This window comes from Antechinus flavipes, chromosome 4, assembly GCF_016432865.1.
Source record: "Antechinus flavipes isolate AdamAnt ecotype Samford, QLD, Australia chromosome 4, AdamAnt_v2, whole genome shotgun sequence".
Lineage (NCBI taxonomy): Eukaryota > Metazoa > Chordata > Mammalia > Dasyuromorphia > Dasyuridae > Antechinus > Antechinus flavipes.
This window is the reverse complement of record NC_067401.1, coordinates 111,790,553-111,813,651: the sequence shown is the minus strand read 5'-3', so window position 1 is coordinate 111,813,651 and position 23,099 is coordinate 111,790,553. Positions and strand designations below refer to the sequence as shown.

The 23,099-nt window shown below is 40.1% G+C and overlaps 1 protein-coding gene across 3 annotated transcripts in view; it reads left to right on the top strand.

Moving 5' to 3' along the window:
• Window positions 1-22,873, top strand: part of TDRD10 (tudor domain containing 10) — a 48,929-nt gene extending 26,056 nt beyond the window's left edge. Inside the window, exons 5-13 of one of the 3 annotated variants that reach the window (XM_051993936.1) lie at window positions 7,828-7,898; window positions 10,695-10,851; window positions 14,734-14,809; window positions 15,183-15,273; window positions 16,302-16,449; window positions 17,567-17,715; window positions 18,558-18,712; window positions 20,173-20,243; window positions 20,512-22,873. In XM_051993936.1, the coding sequence (XP_051849896.1) occupies window positions 7,828-7,898; window positions 10,695-10,851; window positions 14,734-14,809; window positions 15,183-15,273; window positions 16,302-16,449; window positions 17,567-17,715; window positions 18,558-18,712; window positions 20,173-20,243; window positions 20,512-20,544 (951 nt within the window). In that variant the 3' untranslated portion in view covers window positions 20,545-22,873. The other 2 variants (XM_051993935.1, XM_051993934.1) reach the window with 2 other exon arrangements.
• Window positions 22,874-23,099: the final 226 nt, after the last annotated feature.

The window sequence follows — 23,099 nt, the reverse complement described above, 5'->3', positions numbered from 1 at the left end:
GGAACTTTTCCACACAGAAGAAAGTGAACATATAGTGGGGAGAAAGGTAGGGAGGGTTAGAAAGCTATGCTGGATAAAAAGTAGCTGGTCAGGAGAAGATTATAGGAACAGGATCTCTTCTCTTGAAGAAACTGAAAGGTTGTGCGAAAGAAGTCATGTGAAGGTCTTCAGGTGGATGCTGTTTAGCTGCTTCTTTTGGAGATATTTTGCTTCAGGTATGGAAAAGGTTATATGATCTCAGATGTCTTTCAACTTTGAGATTCTGTGACTAGGAAGTTTAATAGTCTAGACAGGGACTGAGTGGGAATGGAAAGAAGAAGATGAGTAGGGGGGGAAGTTAGAGATCTGACAGCTTTCATGCTTTGTTTTAAGAGCTAAATCTCTAAGTTGAAAATCAATTTGATTTTATTTAGGACATGACAGATCTTCAGCATAATTCTACTCCAGAAAGCAAAATACTTGGTAATATAGGTGGTGGAGGTGGGGGTGATCAAGGGCCTATCAGCATCAAGTTGAATTACCTGAAGGAGAGCCTTGGTGTGGGACACCTTTGGGTGTAAGATATTGATTAGAGGATATCCCTAATCAACCTGGAGAGCCTAGTGAGAGATTGAGCCTTCTAGGGAATTTTTGAAAGTATCTTTTTATAGTATGGACATATCCATCAGCACCTTTTTGAAAGGAACAAAGACATGTACTGCCCCTAAAATGAATTAGTTAACCTCTTGGGGCCTCCTTGTGAGGGTAGGGTTCATCAGTAGAGGTTTTGCTCAAGATGAATGGGTTGGGGATATGGAAAAACTGGGACACTGATATGTTATTGGTGGAACTGTGGACAGATCTAGCCACTCTGGAGAGCAATTTGGAACTATGCTCAGAAAGTTATCAAACTGTGCATACCCTTTGACCCAGCAGTGTTTCTACTGGGCTTATATCCCAAAGAGATCTTAAAGGAGGAAAAGGGACCTGTATGTGCCAAAATGTTTGTGGCAGCCCTGTTTGTAGTGGCAAGAAACTGGAAACTGAGTGGATGCCCATCAGTTGGGGAATGGCTGAAGAAATTATGGTACATGAATGTTCTATAAGAAACGATCAGGAAGATGATTTCAAAGCGGCGTGGAAAGACTTACATGAACTAAGTGAAATGAGCAGCACCAGGAGATCATTATACAAGGAAACAACAAAACTATAGGACAGTTAATTCTAATCCGACATGGCTCTCTTCAACAATGAGATGATTCAAACCAGTTCCAGTTATTCAGTGATGAAGAGAGCCATCTACACCCAGAGAGAGGACCATGGGAACTGAATGTGAACCACAGCATAGCACACACTCTCTGTTATTGTGTGCTTGCATTTTGTTTTCTTTCTCAGATTTTCTTTTTCTTTCTTTTTGATCTGATTTTTCTTGTACAATAAGAGAACTAAGTATGTATATACATATTGGATCTAACATGTATTTCAACATATTTAACATGTATTGGACTACCTGCCAGCTAGGGGAGGAGGTGAGGAGAAGGAGGAGAAAATTTGGAACAAAAGGTTTTGCAAGGGTCAGTATTGGAAAAATTACCCATGCATATGCTTTATAAATAAAAAGTTTTAATTAAAAAAAAAAAGATGAATGGGTTGGGTAAGATACTTAAATTAAGAGCCAACAAGAGCTCTTTGTCTAAGAGAAGGAACCAGCAGGAGAGTACTTTTGCTCTTTTCACCTTTTTTTGGTCTCCTTTCTTTCAAGAACTTAAAAGTATATGTGTATGTGTGTATGTATGTATGTATGTATGGGGGGGGGCGTTAGAAGTGTGTGTGTATGTATGTATGTAGGTGGGTTAGAAAGAAAGGGAGGGAGGGAAGGGGGGAAAGAGAGAGAGAGAGAGAGAGAGAGAGAGAGAGAGAGAGAGAGAAAGAAAGAAAAAGAAAAATGAAAGAAAGTGTCTTTGCTTGTCCATACAGCCAGAGAAGAGGATTCTGGATATAAAATTTATGAACAGCTTTGGCTTCTCTTTTTCCTTGTTTGACCATAAGTAAGGGAATAGATTCCTGAGTATATTTTTCTGGGTTAAAAGTATAGAGCATAAAAGTCCTAGAGAGAGAACAAGGAAGAGGAATTCCTAGACAATGCCGTAATTCCAGATTTCTAGTTAGGAGAAAGGAAAATTCCTTAGGTAGCAGGATTCTAGAATCTAGCCTTATATTCATGGAGAGTAGGTTTCTTGGATAGCACCAGCTTCAAAAATTGCCTTGCACTTAATGCCAGTCATTTGAATAAACAAGCATTAATTATAACCTAACCTGTGGAAGATTGAGGCATTGAGTATAGATATGAAGACTGTGTCACCTGGAACTAAGCTGCCAATTTGATTTGCCACCTATGTCTTTATCTCAGTCATTGATAAAAAGGTAAGCAGTATAAGGTCTCCCTGGAACACTGCCCTGGAGACTTCCTGCCAAGTTTAAATTAAACTGTTATATTTGAGGAACATTTATCCTTTGAGTCCATCCATCTAATCAGCTTTGAATCCATCTAACTTATTGTTTAGCCCATATTTTTCCATATTTTCTGCAAGGATTCTATGACATACTTTATTAAATGTTTTTCTGAAATGTAGGTATATTGTATCTACAACATTCTCCTAAATCTACTAATTTAATAACACTGTCAAAAAAGGAAATGAGGTTAGTCTGTCATGATCTATCATGATCTGTGCTGGCTTTTTGTAATCTCTTTTTTCCATTGTTCAGTGTTCACTAACCATCTTTTAAATCATCATTCTAGAATTTTCTCAGAAATTGAAGACATGCTAACTGACTTATAGTTTGCAGGTACTTTTTTCTTCAGTTTTTTAGAAAATCTGAATATTTGTCCTCTAGTCCTGTAATACCTCTTACATTTCCATAATATTTTAAATGCCAAGGTTTAATCATACTAGTTATTTCAATATCTATGTCTCTATACTGTGACTTCAATTCATCAGGTGAAAGGAAGTGGTCTGTCTTGAATTTCCTTATAGGTAACAACTCCCTATTAATCATTTGTTCTGTTGTTTCTAGTACAAAAGCCTTTCTTTTGGCAGAAAACAAAACAGAAGCAAAATGAGAACTGATCACTTTCTCTTCCCCATCTCCCAAGCAACATTCCTCCCCCTTCTTTGATCCTTTTCTTTCTCCCAGTATAACCTCTTAAAAATCTTTTTTGTTGTCCTTAGCTTTGCTTATCAGCTTCAACTCATTCTAAGCTTTTAGCACTCCTGACACTGACATAGCAGGAACGTTATGCTCTCGTTTCCTTTCTTTATTAACTAATTCTTGTTGCCATCTTCTGTATATAGATTTAAAGAAAAAAAAAAGTTGATTGGTTAGTTCACCATGCATCTGCATTGATCTCTTCAGTTGACTTTCCTTTTTCTCATTATAATTCTTTCCCTTTGTATTTTAAGAATTTCATTACTAAATTACTAAATATTTTGCATGACATATGTGTGTAACCTATGTTGAATTGTTTATCTTTCAATGTGGGGGAATGGGAGGAAGGAAAGGAGAGAATTTGGAATTTAAAGTTGTAAAAACAATTTGTTTTTATATATAACTGGGGTAAAATTAAATACTATAACTTATAGTAGATTACTGTCTTGGGGATAGAGGGAGAAAAAATTGGATCTCAAATCTTAGAAAAATTAATGTTGAAAACTCTGTACATGTAAGTGGAAAAAAAAGAAATACTATTAAGTATTTTTAAAAAGCAAAAGAAAATACTAAATAAATTTTTTAAAAAAGAATTTCATTACTATGTTTCCTTGGATAACGTTGCCTGTAGAATTTTAGTTTTGGAGATCCTATGTTATTTTTCTTTCCAAACAATTTGTACTTCTCTGAAAATTTAGGGTACTTATATAACTTTGTCAGGCTTTCATCTTCTCCATTATAAATTCAGGAAGGGAATGGTGACTTCTCCACAATCCATCATTTCCATGAATCAGAAAATATTCCCCTTTTTTGTTCTATTTTTTGAAGTCTGAAATCTCTTCTAGACTTCAGGTCTACCGGTCCAGCATTTTGACACCTAGCTTTCTATTTCCTCTTTCTGTCTAGGTGGTCCAGGGTAGATTGTAAAGACAATTGTTTCTTTTTTCTCTCTCCATTAATCTTCATTCAGATATTCTCCACATTCTAGTCTCTGGATTTTTTTCACATGCATATAACTTTTTAATGCTATTCCTCTCCCCTTTATGCATCCTGTTTCTTTTGAATAAGACCATACTCTAGTCCTGGATTTCATTCCACTAAATCTCAGTAATAGGTTACATTTACTTAATTCCTCTTGCTTATTGCCTACATGTCTGCCTTTTGCGTGTAGATATATTGAGATCTTGAGTTTTTATTTCTGGCTTCTTCCTTAGATTCTTTTGAACTTCTAGATGACTTAATTGCTATTCTTCTTTTTTCTTTGTATTTAGTGGTATATGGTTTTCTAGTTAACAGCAGACATTTTTATCCCTTCCTCCGACTCATCCTTTTTAAAGCCCTTTTTATTAGATTAGATATTAGATTTGTAGGATTGTGAGATATACCCAATAAAGGCAGTCTCACTGGTATTTATTAGAATAAATAATAGGGATACTTGATTTAATAGGATACCCCTAATAATAGAGATACTGAAAAGGGATGTACTCCATCCTTATTGAGATGTCTATTATCTATATGATAATTATAGTCTAGAATCTCTAATCTCATTATCCACCTGAGTATTTACCAACTCATTTTTTCTCTTTTGCATTCTTTGCTGTTAGTAGATCATAGTAAGGGAAACAACCACTCTGTGCTCTGTATTTTCTTTCTCCAAACTTCATTGCCCTTTGTCAATCTTTGTCAGTCTATCTTAGGTTCCTTCTGGCAGGATCCTTTGTGCCCATGTGAATCACCAGAAGGGAGTAATCATCTGTTTTGGGAGGTTCTTTTAGGTTGTATCTACGTTCTCCTGGAAGACAGTAGACCTCTTTGTTGTTGTCAGGTCAGTTAATGGCAGCTGTGAACTCCTGAGCGAATTTATGGCCAGCTCTTTTTCTTCTAACACTTATTGCAATGATCCATTTATCTGATAACTTCAGTGCTTCAATTCTGTCACTCCTTGGAAGACAAGAAACTGCTTCCTTCTCAGCACATCCAGATCCCACTTTTTCATAAGGTGCCTCCGATGTGTGAGGGACTTACCAAGATTTGAGGTTATTACCTATCATAGCATACCCAAGTGTGTTCTGGTGGAGTTTAAACTGCAGGGGAAGACTGTAAGGAGGGTGGTGACCTCGTAGAAAGAGGAGTTCATTAGAATGTTCTGCTGGTGATAGGAAAGGGACATTGTTTGCCATCAAACTCCCAACTTTAAGTGTCATTCTAAGGGCAATCGATCCTTTGTGATGGAACTGAGTATGGAGGGTTTTAGGACCTTGTGAAAAAATGGCCTGTACCAGAGCAAAAGGATAATAGCAACTCATAAATTATCCATGGGGTGAAATAGATTGTCCTGTACTGCATATTTGCATTGTCTATATCTAATGCTTATACTGAATCTGGGGAACAGTCTTCCCCACATCTGTGGAGCCCTGGACAAGAACTGGAGTCTTGTGGCTTCCCAGAATAAACTCTTCAGTAGGGGGTAAAATATCGATATTTTAGAGTCCCACTTCCAACTTCAGAATTAAATCTGGTCTCCATAAACTCATGGCTGGAGGCCTGGTTTACATTGGGCTATGATTTACATTGGTATATGAAGCTTAAAAAGTTGTGAATGGTCTAATAGTGATTTTTGTCATTTGGTGGTAATAATTGGAGAAATTTCTCCCTAATTACTAAAATGTGTTTAAATGCTTTTTAAAGAGAAATTAACAACCAGCCCTGAAGTCAGGAGGACCTGAATTCAAATCCGACTTCAGACACTTAAAACTTCCTAGCTGTGTGACCCTGGGCAAGTCACTTAACTCCAATTGCCTTAGGGGGAAAAAGAAATTAACAAAGGACTAGAAGGAATATTAATGAGGTAGGAAGAGAGATTGGATGACATACTATAAAGAGATGTGAAAATTTCTAAAATTTTTTGAAGACTCGAGGGGGATATTTATGGATTATGAAATATTTTTTAGACTACTCAGGGCTTATTCCCCCAAAATAATTTCTAACAACTATTATGGGGAAGATTTTTTTTTAAATTTTTATTTAATAATTACTTTATATTGACAGAATCCATGCCAGGGTAATTTTTTTTACAACATTATCCCTTGCACTCGTTTCTGTTCGGATTTTTCCCCTCCCTCTCTTCACCCTCTCCCCTAGATGGCAAGCAGTCCTATATGTGTTGGATATGTTGCAGTATATCCTAGAAACAATATATGTTTGCAGAACCGAACAGTTCTCTTGTTGCACAGGGAGAATTGGATCCAGAAGGTAAAAATAACCCGGGAAGAAAAACAAGAATGCAGATAGTTCACATTCGTTTCCCAGTGTTCTTTCTTTGGGTGTAGCTGCTTCTGTCCGTCATTTACCAATTGAAACTCAGTTAGGTCTCTTTGTCAAAGAAATCCACTTCCTCAAAATATGTCCTCAAACAATATTGTTGTCAAAGTGTATAATGATCTCCTGGTTCTGCTCATTTCACTTAGCATCAGTTCATGTAAGTCTCTCCAAGCCTCTCTGTATTCATCCTGCTGGTCATTTCTTACAGGACAATAATATTCCATAACATTCATATACCACAATTTACCCAGCCATTCTCCAATTGATGGGCATCCATTCATTTTCCAGTTTCTAGCCACTACAAATAGGGCTGCTACAAACATTTTGGCACATACAGGTCCCTTTCCCTTCTTTAGTATTTCTTTGGCATATAAGCCCAGAAGTAACACTGCTGGATCAAAGGGTATGCACAGTTTGATAACTTTTTGGGCATAATTCCAGATTGCTCTCCAGAATGGTTGGATTCATTCACAACTCCACCAAAAATGCATCAGTGTCCCAGTTTTCCTCAGCTATTCTTAGCCCAAGATACTCTTTATTTTCTGACTCCATGTATAGGGCATTGGCTGTTCTCTATGCCAAGAACTCTCTTTCCTCACCTCCACCTCCTGACTTCCTTCAGATCTCAGCGTCTGCAGCAAACCTTCTCACTTACATTACCTCCATTTTACCTAGAAAATATCTTGCCATGTACGTAGCTATTTGCATGGAATGGGAACTACTTGAGACTAGGGACTTCTTTTCCCTTTGTGTCCCCAGAATTTAGCTCAGTGCTAGACACATATTAGGTGTCTGTTGACTTGACTTTTTGACCCAAGGAACTTATATTCTATCAGTAAAAACAAAATATGTACCTCTAAGTAAATACAAAATATGTATAAGGTAAACACAAGGTTATTTCTATGGAGAGGATGCTCTAGCAATAGAGATCAGAAGAAGCTTTATGTCAGAGGTGACTATCCCTCTTTCCTATTACATCTGTCATGGTCCCCTAGAGTCTCCTTGTGTCACTGAACCTATCCAAGCTTCTTCAACCAATATTTACATGCCATAGATAAAAGGCCCTTCACAGTCATAAATTTCTTCTTAGAGAAGTCAATTCAGTTCCTTTTGGTAATAGATTATCTTACAAAATGGGGATGGATTTGAAATGAATCTGTTCTCCCTATTGCCTGATGATAGGACATATGTAGACCAGGTGGCTGGTATATTGCAGTTTAAGATTAAAATTTAACAACTACAATAATGTTGTTTTCTTCCCCTTCCCTTTCTCCCTTTTCTCCTCATCACTAATCCTCATTTGTCTTTTTTCATCCTTAGGAGGACATTCTATCCCTTCTGAAGGACTTTGGCCCACTTCGTGTCCAGAAAGTCCAGAATGGCTGCAAATGGTAGAGTGACTTTTCCTTTTTAACTTTTTGGGAAAATACTCTCTCTTGTTCAGATTGCTGATATATTGTGTTGGCAAAGAAACAAGATTGATAGGCTCTAAAGTTCAGGGCTCTCTTGTCCTCCTCATTGGCAAAGCATTCATTTTTGGAAACACCTTTCTTCTGTATCCCTTTGTTTATTCAACCAACAATTAAATGCCTATTGTGAGCAGCGCATTTATAGGCAGTGGGGTTGTAGAAGTAGGATAGTTCCTTTTCTCAAAAGAAATTACAAAGTGGTGGTCAGATAGGCATATGGATACAATTAGAATTAAGAAAGTGAAAAACAGGAATAGTGCCATGAGATCTAATGAGAAGGACATCTGCTTTAGGAATCATAAGAATTTCAGGGGGAAAGAACATTTGAGTTAGGCCTTGAAAGATAGTCCTGGGCTATCCTGCTGAGATAAGGAGAGGAGGACAGCCCATCAATTAACAAGGAGAAGTGAAGAAAGGCTCAGAAGAGTATAGGGAATAGTATTTGCTCAGGGATGGCCAATAGTCATTCAGACTACATGGTTTTCTTTAATAACAAGTTCAGAAGCCGGGACTTTTTTCTTGGTAGGCAGTAGAAAACCTTTTTTTTTTTTTTTTTTTGAGTTTTTGAGCAATGTGTGCAGGTTATTATTATTATCATCTTATCAAAGATTAATCTGGCAACATCATAAGGAATATGTAGAGAGCGGAAGAGGACTAAAATTAGGAAGATAAGTCTTTATAAAAGATCTTTAAGCCTTCTAGCTTCTAGCTCATCAAGAAGAGGTCAGAACAGATGGGATAGGTAGAGAACATGCCATTTGAAAACGTTTAGCCCAGAAAAGACTTACAGGAGAACATGATAGCTGTCTTTAGTTTTTTGAAGAATATTTCTATAGACAAATGGTTAAAACTTTTTTTTTTACTTATCTCCAAAGGCAGAACTAGCCTTGAGGGGTAGAAATTGGAAAGAGATAGGTTTAATAGGCTTGATGTATGGAAAAACTAACAACTAGAATTGTCCAAAAGTGGAATTGGCTGCCTTGGGAAGTAGTGGGTTGTCCACATTGGAGGAAGGATTCTTCAAGCAGAAAGGAATCTAACACATTATTGCAAAGGGCATTTTTTTCAGGCATGGATTACCTGGTACTGAGATTCCTTCTGTGATTCTGATAAAAATGGGCTCTGAAGAAACTAGGAGAGAACTGTCATTGCAAAAGTAGAAGAGATCTTCAAAATGATCTAATCTAAACTACTCATTTCATTTCATGGATGAGAAAAGCAAAGATGAGATAACAGAAAAAAAAGGAATTTAATTTCACTGAGACACTATATTTCCTCAGAGTAGGAGTAGGGGGATGGGAGGAGGACAATAGAAGACAGAAGTTTTAAAGTAAGGAGGAGAAAAGCTCAGGGAGATCATGTTTCAGGGCTTTTGTATTCTTAGAAAGTAGGGGGAAAGGTCATCCGTTAATTGGCTAGGTAAGTTTAGAAGTTAAAAGGTGAAAAGATTTGGAATGGGCACTATGAGTATGATTCTGCATCTAACCCTGTTTCAGACCATGGACCAAGAGATCACAAAGCTTGGTTCTATTTCTAGTCCTATCCTAGTACAGTGCTAAGATGACCTTGCAGAAACCATGGCTTAATGACTTGGTTATTTGTAGAATGAGGAAAATGCACACTCCGTACTTTTCTGGTGCCCTAAAATGACGAAATATAGTGATAAAAAGTACTTTGATGTTTTTAAGCATAGTGGTGCTATAGATATTCAAAGGAATAGTAATGTTATCTCCTCTTGATTATTCACAGTGTCCCTGAGTTTTCTTCTCATAAGTCAGGAACTTGGTAAGATTAAACTAAACTAGGAAAGCATTATAATGGAACACAGGACTGAAGTTGTTGGGTTTTTAATTCATCCACTCATTTCTGAAATGTGCTTCCCTAATCCATAACCTCTTTCTAATTATGGAAGTCCCTCTCTTCTACAGCCAAGCCTTCCCTGATCAGACTATCTACTCCTTTTATACCCCCTCCCCATGACAGTTCTCTCTCAAAGTGCTTTGCCTAGATCTTTCTATTACTTTGGAAATTTCAGTAGATCCTGTTATTATATAGATAACTTATATCTATTATATAGGTAATATAATATTAGATTATAAGCTCTTTCCTTGCATGTTTGTTTATTGAAAATGAGGATAACACAGGGTATCCCAAAAGTTTTATTGAAGTTTTAGCTTTTAATGTCTTTTAAACTATTAAAGCTTAAAATACATTACCCTGTATTATCTTCTAGCCAAGCATCCATGTAGGACAAGCATCCATGTGAAATGAGGAGGTTGGACTATATAGTCTTAGAAGTCCTTTCTGGTTCTAGAGTTATACTTCACTGAAGTGGCAGAGAAATATAACCCTCATTATGAGACTGTATCGTATAAAAGATAGGAGACATTAATACCTGAGTTCAAATCCTGAATTTACTGTTTACTACTTATAATACCTTGAACAGACTTCTTTACATCTCTGGGCCTCAGTTTCCTTATCTGTAAAATGAGGGAGCTAGATTTGATCACTAGGATCTCTTCCAGCTCTATGGATCATAGAGCGTGAATTCATTTTTTGTGGAAACATTTCTCCAAATGCTCCTTGAAACCAAGGAGAAACCTTTGTGTTATGTGTTGTTTTAACTTTATCCCTACCCCAGGACAGTGTGGCTGTCTGGCCTCCTGCTCTGAAATGCTGACATGTGTGACAAGGTGGGCCTCTTTTTTTCCCTCTTAGCTTTGCATTTGTTGACCTGGCCTCTGCAGAGAATGTGCACCTTGCAGTCAAGCAGCTGAATGGACAGATGTTTCATAACCGGAAATTGTACCTGAACTCAAACAATTGGATCCCCAAGCAGAGCTTGGACTCCACCAAGAGCAACACAGAACTACCGGTAAATTCTCTTCATCCTCCAGCACCTCTTACAGAATTCTTTCCCATGAGCAGACAGCTGGACAGAAATCACTTTGTGATTCCAAGCATTTTCTTCAGGTCTTTCGTGAGGAAACGAGCCCAGAGGGGTTAGGCCAATTGGGTGACCTTTGATAACAAGCCAATGCTTCATCAGGTCTGGAGCAGTGACTCTTCTTAAAGAAAGAGAAGAAAAGGATGGTGAGAGACATTATGGAGGTAGCATAGATAAGACTTTGTTGACTGGACAGGAAACACAAGAGTGGAGGATGAACTAGGAGGTAGCTTAGACTTAGTTCTAAGGATTTGAGTTTGGACTGAACCTGTAAAAATATAGACAAGAAACTGACATAGCTGTTGTGTGGAGGCACTAGAGTGTTGTACTTGAATTCACAATCTGGCCTCCAGTCCTGGCTCTGACATTCACTAGTATATGACCCTGGGTAGGTCACTTAACATCTCCCAGACTTTTTTTTTTTAATCTAAAAATGAGAGTACTAATACATAATGGCCTCATAGTGTTGTTGCATGGATCAAAAGAGAGAGTGAAGCTTTTAAACATTTTACATATTTTAAAAGAGCTCTATAAAGAGTATAGCTGATTACCTTGACCCCTGCTATTTGAAAAGTGATCAATTATTTCACTCAGGGTTTTCTAGTACTCTTAAAGAGGATTATGGGAAGTATTCATTCTTTCTTCCATTGGCTCTAGCCCCCACTGATTGTATTCCCCCAATATTAAAGAACTCCATTGAGTTCCATTTAATCACTTAATAGATTAGCTTTTACAAAATAATATTTTAAATATATAATAAAATCAAATATATAAATATCATCTCTCTACCATAGACCTCAGTTTCTAGAGAGGGATGGGAGATCGGGTTCATGGCTTAACTCAGTTCTATATTTCTTAGTCACACCAAAACAGCCTTTGAGCTCAGTCCTGAGCACCCAGACTTTTCTCATAGCTTTTCTTCCATGCTGGTCATGGCTTGAGTCCTGGTCCTGAAAGGGACAAATGAAATAGACCCAAACCCCAAGCCCACTTCTCAGGACCACAGGATCTGAAAGAGAGCAAGGAAAGGTCATTGTTGCTCTCACTTAAGGATCATGATACCTATTCTGAGAATGCATAGAACCTTTGCCTGACTGCAGTCTGTCTGAGAGAGATTTCTTTACTCTGCTAGTTGTAAAGACTGACCCAGTTCAGCCACGATGCCATTGGAGAAGTTGGCAGGATGGACTTCTTCCAGGGAAGGGTCCTTGGGATGTCTTTTGACCATGTGGCACAACCATCACATTGGGTAATGTTTTTGTCTGAACCTGGGGTTTCATCAGTGTAGGGAGCATCTAGGAGGAAGTTCCCTTTTGCATTGTAGATTAACAGCTCTCCTGCACTCAATTACCTGGGCAGTTTAGGGTCTTACAGTGATGATATCCCAGATGGGGAACTTGAACCAAGGGATCCTGGCTTGGGAGCCACCCCTCTTCCCCGCAATGCCAAGCCATCTTTTGTGTGGTATTTCTTTGTTGGAAATTTGGATATAGACCAGAATTAGTGATACTGATATTGTCTTTCTAACAATGATACCAGCACAGGATAGAGTAGTTGTGTCCCAAGTGAGAGCCTTGGAGTGACCCCATGGGGTGTGTCATTTGCCACAAGGTAAGAAGATGGTTCACAGCTCTTTCTTTTTTGCATTGTGGGGCTGATATCTGATGCAGCCTCACCTAATCTTATCCTCCAGTGGGATGCAAGCTCTCAACCTTCTGGCTTCTGATCCGGTGTCATTCCCTCAAGACATGCTCCTCAGCACAGGTTGGGGCCATTGGTACAGTTTCCTTCACCTCTCCAGGGAAATCCTGGAGACCCTCTTTGGGGATCCCATCTCCCGCTTTTTATTTGGATGAGTCATGTAGAATGAACAGGTGTGGATAGATTGAAAATCTCATTAAGTTTTTATTCTCCCAAAACTAATCTTCCTTCCAAATTTCCCTTTTACTTTTGAGGGCAGCCCCATCCTTCTGGTCAGCCTAAGTTCACTGCCTCAGGGTCATCTTCAACTATTCATCCTCCCTTGCCCCACAGATCTCAACATTTGCAAAACTTTGTCGTTTCCAACTCTACAGCATCTCTTGCATCTATCCCCTTCTCTTCACTCACACAGCCACTATATTTAGAATAGCCATCTTTACCTCTTGTCTGTAGTGCATTATTGCAGGAGTTTCCTGATTGATCTCTTAGCCTCATCTTTTCCTTCCCCATTCCATCCTCCACACACTGCCAAGCTAATTTTCCTAGAGTGCACACCTGGCCATGTCATACCTCCTTTCACTAAACTTCAGTGGCTCCCTTTTTATTCTAGAATCAAATGTTATCTGCCTTTATCTCATTCTTTTTAAATTTCTATTTTATATAAGTTTTATAGCATACATAATTATTAATATAGTGTTACATGCATAATTTATAAATAGATAAATATATACTTTGGAGTTGAGTACTCAAAAAATTTTAATAAAAGGATCACAAAAGTTTATAGCCCTTTGGCTTTAGTGAATAATAAGATAGTTTGAACAGAGAACATCTGGGTTCAGTCCATACTTCTGACAATACTGATTTTGTTTCCCTGGACGAAGCAACTATCTATGATTTTGAGATGCATAGTAATTGTAATTACATGTGAAGAGGCAGTAGATGGAGAGGGTTTAATTGAGAGTTCCCCACCCCAGTGAAATCACATCTGGAAAAAGGTTCCATACCTTTATACACAGTTTATTTGTATTGTGTGCATGTGTACAAAATTATTTAGTAGGAATTACTTTTTAGTCTTTTCTTTGAATTCTTGGCCTTGGAAATGTGAAGATAATTTGTAAAGGGGAGGGGCCAAGGAGAATTTGCTTTGAAATCAATTAGTTTAAAATATTGGAATTAATTCTTCCTCACTGTTTTGCTTCTATCTTGTCTGGTTTCTTAACTAGACCAAGTCATGAAGGAAAATGCTACCATTTTTCTTCCACGTCAGAACACTTTACTTAAGTCAGTTATTTAGAGATATTAGCAGTGACAATAATGACAATAACAATATAAAGCATTTTATAAAGCACTTTAAGGAATCTTTGAGGATCTTAAGGGAGTTTTTTTTTTAAATTGAGTTAATGATTATATTGCCGACTTATCTCTGTCATTCTGCTGGACTATTTTGCTTTTGCTGTAAGTTTACAAATAGACCAGTCACAAAACCAATCTGTTCAACATGGGCCATTGCTACACCTTAACAATTTTCTTATTTGTATGATTGGTACTTCATAGCAGTATTGAGTAACTGATGTCCTCTCATGCAGAAATGAGGGGAACTATCTGCTTCCTAGTAGTTCCCCTCCTTTCTGCGTGAGAGGACATCAGTCTCATCTGTGTCTCTCTAGCCAGCCAGCCTCATGAACACAGAGAGATTAGGCTAACTTGAGTTAGTCCTTTCTTCTCTATTGGCCCATTTTCATCCCCTGTAAAAGGATGGGGCTGAACCAATAATCATTGGATTTCCATCTGGCTTTTACCTGCTGGTAATTCAAAGGGATTGAATTGCCCAAAATAAATGCCTCATTTATTTAAATTATCAATCAGGAAAGTATCAGTCACTTACTATGTACCAGTCACTTGTGAAGCACCGAGCGGGCCCTGCCCTCAAGAGAGCTTACATCCTTTGGGAAGGAAACACTGCAGGCTCGCCGTGCGCTGGCTTCTTTCCCATGGAGAGACTAGAGATAAATTGAGAATCCTTCAGTCCCATCAGTAGGAGCTCCTCCTCTCCATCCCTTCTGTCTCTGTCCTCCTGCGGTTTAAGTGATGCCCTTGGCTCTGCCGTAGGCTTTGGAGAATGTTCCCTTTGAAGACAAAGCTACTGTGATTCCTGGTGAAGAAGAGGAAGCCTCAGTGACCCTTGGTAAGTGCCTGGCCTGAAGCCCTTCTTCAACTTGCCGCCAGGGGGCTCTTCTCAGGCTAACTTGTTCTTTCCACCACTTTCTTTACCCAGTGGAATTTTCTAGATTTCCCCCCAAACTCATAAAACCACTTTAGGAAATCTCCCTTTATTAGAGGAATCTGGCCAGCCAGAAATCCCCATTCATCTGTTCTTCACTTTTCACTGGGAAGAGAAAGAATTGGCGTTTGGAGGTGTGGTGGATTTTTCCCTTTCTTTTTCCACTTTTCTGCTCTTCAGCTCTGTAGAAGCAGGGCCTGGATCTCCCCGAGATGTTGGATATCACAGATTCTAACCTAGAACTTTCCTAGGGCTGAATCTTCTGTTTGTATCCTAGTGCCTACCAGCCAGACCCCTCGAGCACCTGTTTCCACTAATGTAACCGAAAGACCAAGGACAGCCTCCTACGCTGTTCCCATGGAGATGAGGTCAGTAAAAGGGCAGCAAAGACTGATTAGGAATCTGACAGGGAGTTTAGCCTTCTGAACTGAGGTCCAGGGACAGTGGCAGAATGTTTGGTGGTGCCAGCAGTAAATTTTTCAGGAATCCTGGGGTTTATTCTAGGCTCTGTTGTTCTGTGACCTTGTGGAGCTCATTCAACCTTTGGGGGCCTCTGTTTCCCCATATGTACAATGAGGATATTATCTCTAGCTCGGGGGCAGAAGAGAATTAATTTCAAAACTCCTTCATATCTTTAGGACAACTTGACTTTCTGTACTAAGGGAGAAAAATCAGTGGTCCAAATTTGTATTTGATCTTGGGATACTAGCTTTTAAGATGTATATTTTTAAAAGCAGCAGAATTAAGTTTTTAATTTCATTCTATATAGACCAATGATGAAAATAGCCCAAAACACAGGAAAAAAACTCAAGACATATTGAGAGGCAGTATGGTATAGTAGGTTGGGAACAGTCAGGAAATTTGGGTTTGAATTCTACCTCAGATACGCTTGCTAACTGTGTGACTATGGGAAAATCATTTAACATCTAAGTCTTTTTTTTTTTTTTTTTTTAAATACTTGATGAAAGATGTTTATTCCCTTCTTATATTAGTAATTTTGACTTTGTGGTTCAGAAGATTTTTCATATTGATATAGTCAAATTTGTCTAATCAATCTTTGAGATTGCTTAACTTGGAACCCTTCCCCATCCATTAAAAGAATACTGGTTGTAGTATTAACATCTAAGTCTTGATTTTATCCTTGAAAAATGGGAGATAATGATACTTAGACCACCTCCCTCACAGGGTTGTTGAAAGGAATGTGCTTTTCGAATTTTCAAATGCCACACAAATGTGAATGATTAGGTGTCAGAAGCTGGGCACTTCCATTGAAACTTGGCTGAGTTACCATTTGAATCACTTTAGCATGCTGGGAAGCTTCAAAAGAAAAGAATAGTTGAGTGACTTTAACCAAGGTTGCCTATTTTCATTTCCTGACTTTTCCTCCTTCCTATAGAGGATCCTTCTTGGTGTTTCTGCTAAGGGATTGTTTCCAAGATCTGAGCTGGCTGGCCATCATTCGCAGCATCCGGGGGGAAGTGGGGCTATTGGTGACAGATACAATCCCCCAAACACCATTCTTCTGGGCCATACACCTCACTGAGGTAGGACTAGGGGAACCCTACTATTCCTGTTGGTTTCTTCTTGGGCGGAGGTGGGGAACAGTATTTGCTTTGAATTTAGAGACGCAGCTTAGTGTAACAGATGGAGCAATGAATTTAGGATTAAAACAACTTGGTTTCCAGGTCTGGATTTCTTCTTCCTACCTAGTTATGTGACTGAGCAAATTACTTTCCTTATCTATAGAACGAAGAGGTTGAAGTGGGTGTCTAGTAAGGTTCCTTCCTGTAATTAGGGGAAACTACCATAGCAGCCTCCAGAGCCCAAGAATAACATGGATGCTCCCTTCCTCACAGTAGACTACGCACTTTCTAAAAGGTCAGAATATCAGAGCTCCTGGGAGCTTCATTTATCTGCCCTACCATCTAGTCCTGCCCTACCTGGGTAAGACAAGGAGGGGTGCTAAGATTGAGAGCTGGAAGGGATATGATCTCATCTAATCCAGCTTCCTATTACTAACATTGCACAGATAAGGAATCACCAGGTGATACCAGGCAAAATATGTGTCATCTACCTTTGTCATGGTCCCATTCAATCTTTGGCCCTTTTGTGGAAGATGGACTTTTATAGTGCCTAACTAAACTTGTTTTCTTGGAATTGGATTATTCTCTTGCTCTTGCCCAAGGTATGGTTATTTAATACCTATAGTGTCTTATAATAGCTATTTTTAGTGCCTACAGTAACAAAGTATTGTATGTCAGAATAGACACAAGCTCTGGAGTCAGAGTTTCTGGGTAAAATCCCACCTCTGATACTTTGGATAGATCATTTAATTTTTTGGGCATCAGTATGCTCATCTGTGAAATAAAGGGGTTGGACTACATGGCCTGTGAGAATCCTTCCAGTTATAGCTCTCTGAGCCTATGACCACAATTGAGACAGAGATATTGGAGGATCTAAATAAGATTGCCATTATATAGTATCAGCATAGAGTCCTGGTTCTCCATGCCTTTCTGATCCAAGTGTCACTTGAATAATTCCCATGCTCCCTAGAATTGCCTTTACCTCTTTTCCCTGCCAAAATGAATGTGTGAAGGAACAGAGAGGCATTATGGTTTTCAATATAGAAGATGTGATTAGGTGTGTGATTGCCATTGACAGGAGGCTCATGTAAACATGGAGAAGCTGTTCTATGCCCTGGCAGAAGTGGAGGAGCAGCAGCCTTACTTGGCAGACGCAGAAGTTCAGCGTGGAATCCGTTGCTTGGGGGAATGTCACCTGGGGGACGATGATGGTGGAGCTTGGAACAGGTATTTATCAGGGATGGGAGTGGCATCAAGGCTCTTAGAATAAATGTGAAAACTGATTTCCTGTATTAATCTGCCACATAAGTAAAGTAGTCCATGATATCAGTTGTCCACTGAAGGCAGACCCTTGTCCTGAAGATATAGAAGAAAAATAGAAGACACTTAAGTCCTAGAGGAAAGAAATAACAGCAGGGAGTAAGACTTATGGACACAAGTATACAATGAATGTGTAAAATAAATGACATTTGGTTAGTTCTTTGGAGACAGTAGGCCCTCAGGTTTCAGGCTGGATCCCTGGAGATGAATTTTGAGTAGGGTTCATCAGTAGAGAAGTCATGGAATCAGGCAATGGAGGGGGGAGGGAAGACACCTCTTTCTCCTTGCCTCTCTATTCCATCCCCATTTTTTGTTGCCCCTTCCCCTCCTCTTTTCCCCTGCAGCATGGTCAGCTCATGCTGGGCCCCTGGGATTGGCTCTGTTGCTTCTTAACACACAGTTTCTATATTTGTTCACTGTGTGGAACAAAATAAAAATGAAGAAAGCCTGACTTTCTTTTCTAGCTTTGTTCCCTTCCTTTGCCTTTTTTTCTTAAGAGGATAGGATACAGGACCTGGCATTTTGGATGACCAGGTGCTGCTGTTGCTTCTGTGGTGGCTTTTTACTGTGGAATCCTAGGCAAGCTATTTAAGTTGTCTGGGCCTCAGTGATTCTGCAAGATGATAACGATAGAATATTGCTTTCTTGAATCCTTCAAGCTATATGTCTGTGGTCCTCTGCCAGAGACTTTCCTTCTCTGTGGGTCTTCATAGAAATTGTTCTCTGCTCTCCCTTCCTCCCCCTGGCAGGTGCTGGGTGTTGGACCGAGTAGGCGACTGGGCTGTAGTGCTCTTCATTGATTTTGGCTGTTCAGCCACTCTTCCTGTGCAGTCTCTGCGAAACCTGGATAGTGATGATTTCTGGGCCATCCCACCTCTGACTCAGCCCTTCATGCTAGAAAAAGGTAATCCATGTCACAACCCTGCCCCAGAGGGAAGATGCTGATGGGGGTCCAGGAGAACATGGTGAGCAAAGGCTGCTGGCAGCTCTGGGCTGAGGGTATGGTTTCCCAAATTCTGTAGTGCACAAGCTTGGGGTTCTGTGAGCCAAGTTGGATGCCAGAGAGCAGCATTCCTCCCAGCTCAAGTCCAGGAGTTGGCTGACCTGAACAGGGCTGTGCTAAATGTGCCCCCTCCCCATCCCAGCCTTTGGTTCTTTAGGCAGGGCTGGTATGGGTATGGGAGCTGTGTCTACCAGGGAAGGTCCAGCTCGGGACAGGGGTCATTGCCCTCCTGGCTGCATATTCCTATTAGGAATACCCCCTCCACAGGTGCACACACATGCACCCAAGAAGCAGAATGAGCCCTGGCTTCTTCTTTGTGCTTCCTTCCCTAAAAGGCCCACTCCTGGGCTGCTCCTGGTTGTCTCGCCCTTCCTTACCCACTAGTAAGTGCCCTGTGGGCCTTGACCAAGGGAATCTCTTCTTTTATGGGTTCTCCTAACATTTTCAAATCCCATCATATTCCCTGGGCAAGTTAATTTGGAGAGCATTTCATTAGATCTTCTCTTAGATGTGTTAGGAGGCTGGACTGTGAGCCCCCCACCCTCAGGACACCTAGTGGCCAAGGGGCGCCCTCTCGAGACTTTTCTTCAGAACTGCAGTAGACCACTGCTAGGGGCAATGTGGGGTGAAGGGCTCCCTGTCCATGAGGCTTGACTGTCTAATGGAGAGCAAGGATATCTGTCTAGCGGAGTGGAAGCTTCTTGTGACCTTCAGAGCTTCAGCTTTCGTCGTGTTCCTAACCCACGGCTTGAAGGCAGCATCTCGTTAAAGCAGGGCTTAGGTGCACGAGTGCTCGCGCACGCACCTATGGCAGGGAGTAAGTACCTGGGAACGAGGGTCAAAAAAGATGCCATAGCCTGAGTCCCAGAGCCCGCTGCAGAGTGGGGCCCCCACTCTGCCAGATGGTGCTCCCTGCGCGCTCTCCCTGTGAAAAGGGCTGCCCTGCTGGTCTCCTCTTTGCAGTTGGATAGCGCCCTGCTCTCCGTGGGGCGAGCCAGCAGCAGGCAGGGAAGAGGTCCTCTACCCTCTCTTCCCTCACCTCCTGCCCATTAGCTCCCAGGCCTCCACCATGTTCTGGAATCTCCTGTTGTTGCTTCAGCTTTTGGCCTGCCCTGGAGGGGAGGTGGGCGGGCGCTCTGGGCAGATCCTCCTTCAGAGAGAGCCCTGGAGTCCCAGTGACCGTCCTCACCTCCCCTTGTACCAGAGAGGCTCCTGTCCTCCATGCTTAATAGAGGGTGGCTCCGCACGCTGACTTGCTTTTGCTCACTGATACACTCCTGTTTCAAAGGCCTCTGCCTCCTTCCTTAACCCCAGCCCAGATTAAAAATGTATTTGAAGGTCTCATTTTGATTTTTAAATAGATGTTCTCAGTTCCAAGCAAGCTGTTCGTCAAGTCATAAAAGGAAAAATCACTGGCTGCTTGAGCATGGAGGTAAATCAGCCTTCTGGGCAACCATTTTGTCTCTCTCCACAACCCTTGTTGCTCCCCTCACTGCTTAGGAGATTCTTTGCTATAGTTCATGTCACCTTCCCTCATCTGTTTGCCTGCTGCTCGTCCCCTACAGGCAGGTGCCAGGTGTGTAGAGACGCTGCATCACCTATGTGCCCAAGGGTTCCTTTCCAGAGGAGGATTTGAAGATTGGGTTGGTGGGGAGGCAGTTAGCTATTCTACTAATGGATTCTTTTCTCCTTCTTTCTAGTCTCACATCCTGAAGTTTGAAGAAATGAAATGATAAACCTGTTCACTCATTTTTGGTTTCCCATTCCACCCCTAAGTCCCAGTTCCCTAAATGATATCAAATCCCCCTCGTTTGGATTGTAGCCATTCTGTTTCACTTCATCCCATTGGATCCCTCTTATGCCTGTATCCCCAGGATAAGCTTGTGATTATATTTGATTAGATTCCAGTTCACAGGGCTTTGGACCCTGGCACAAAACCTGGAAATTCCAGGAAAGGAGTAGTTAGAAAGTTTTACTTTTGTCCTGGTGCTCTTCTAAGAAATGAGCTGTTTATGAAGTTGTGGTTCAAACTTAACATGAAACTACTTGATTTATGTTAAAAGTCCAAGTTGGCCCATATCTTTTTTTTTTTTCTTTTTGTACTCCTGGAGTAAAACAAGGAATAAACTGTCTTTGCAGATTTGTTGAATGGAGGATACTGTGGCATTAATATCATGTTTGATATTATATATGAAATCATTTTAGGGGGAAGATATTAACCCAAGGGCTGTCTTCCTTGCTGGTGGGAGTTGTTGGGAGCCAAATGATTGCAATAAACTACTTGAATATGCCACAGTCTGATGTGGTACTTTCTTTACTATCCTACTTTACTATCCTACCTCCCCTCCCCCAAAACAAAACCATCTTGGGGAGAGTCCCAGATTTTTTTCTTTGAGCTTTGAGATTCAAAAGCTACTCAGCATTTACAGAATCACAGAATTTTTAAATTGGAAGGGCCCTTAGTAGTAGTCCTATTCATATGTGGGGGAAGAAAAGCTGCTGTCCCAGCAAAAGGCCAACAAGCTTCCACTTGAAAGCCTCCAACTATGGGAATGCATCACCACTTCAGGAGCGAAAGTTTTTCCTGATGTCATCAATCCTAAACTTGCCCTTTTCTAACTTCCCATTATTCCAAGTTTTTCCACCTGTAGCCAAACTAATAAGGCTAGTCCACTCTTCCATAAGATAGTCCTTGAAATATTTCAAGATAGTTCTTATTCTCCTAGTGAATCTTCTTTTCTCTAGGCTGCTCGTCTCCAGATCCTTGGCTGAAAGCCCTTTTCCATCCTCTCAAAATTAGGGTCCTTTACAAACTCTGGTGCCCAGAACCAATCTGACCACATCAGAATTGTTGGAATATCCTCTCTTTGTCTCTGTAAGCCATGCTTTTTAAGATTGCATTTGAGGTTTTCTTTTCTTTCTTTTCCTTTCTTTTTTTTTTTTTTTTTTTTTGGGCTGCCATGTCACACTGCCCAATTACATTAATCTTGTAGTTCTCTACAATCTACAGATATTTTCCCATTATTTTCACTGCTGTCTTTTTAATATTATTTTCTGATTTTATTTCTTCTCCCTTACCCAGTAAGCCATCCTCTATAATCATGAATTTAAAAAAAAATGAAAGGACAATTTAGCACAGCTGAGTGTATGAGCAGTATTCTACATCCTAATCCCCTCCCTTGGCAAAGAAGGAACTCTTTTTAGGAACTCAACTCTTCTCTGGGGCTAAGCTTGGTCGTTATAATTACAATAATCATTTAGGGTTTTGTTCTGTTTTATGTTGCAATTTCATAAATTGTTTGCTTGGTTCACTCTGCATTGTTTCATAAAAGTTTTTCCAATGCTTCTTTGAAGTAACATTTTTTTTTAATTCCTCAGTGGATGTGCATCTATTCCAGACCTTTTTCAAATTGGCCATCCTCCCTTATTTTATATATAAATGCTCTATGGCATTCAGCTCCCTACTTTGCATTTGCCTGCCATTGTGAGTAAAGGAAGCATTGAAAGAATTTCTTTATTTCTTGACCTTATGTGACATGATGAAGCTTCATGAGCTCCTGGCTTCTCCCACTGCTTCACTAAGATCTTGAAAAGAAAGACCATTGGTTTTTTCAACTGGTTCACCCCTTTCTTATTCTTACAAGGAAGTCTTACAACTTCAAAGACCCCATGAAAAAGTCTACAGACAAAGTTAGAAGTGGTCCAAGGGATAACATACAAGAGACTGCAAGGAGTCTCTTCGCCCCTACAGTAGCTTCCCAGAGAATAAAAATCCAGTGTTCTCTAGATCAGGTAGCATTCCAGGAATTGCTAAGTAAAAGTTTCATGGAGTTTCCAAACATAGCACTGAGTGATCGATAAAATGCTCCACCTGATAATGGATATGCATCTAAGTGACTCAGCATGTTTTTCATGTACGCTTTCAAAAATAGTCAATGTACTAAAACCAAAACTTTTTATTTTCTATTTTAATTTCTATTTACATTATTGATCATTTTGTGTGTTTTTCTGGTTCTGCTGACTTCATTTTGTATTGGTTCATATAAATCCTTCCATACTCTGCACTCGAGTCATTGTTTTTTATTGTTGTTCCGTTGTAGCCTTCATCACTCTTTTTGGGGTTTTCTTGGCATACTAGAATGGTTTCCCATTTCCTTCTCCAACTCATTTGACAGATAAGGAAATAGGCAAACAGGGTTAAGTGCCTTGCCCAGAGTTGCACAGCTGGTGTTGAACTTGGATCTTGCTAACTTCAGGCTCACCATTTGTATCCACTGCACCACTTAAG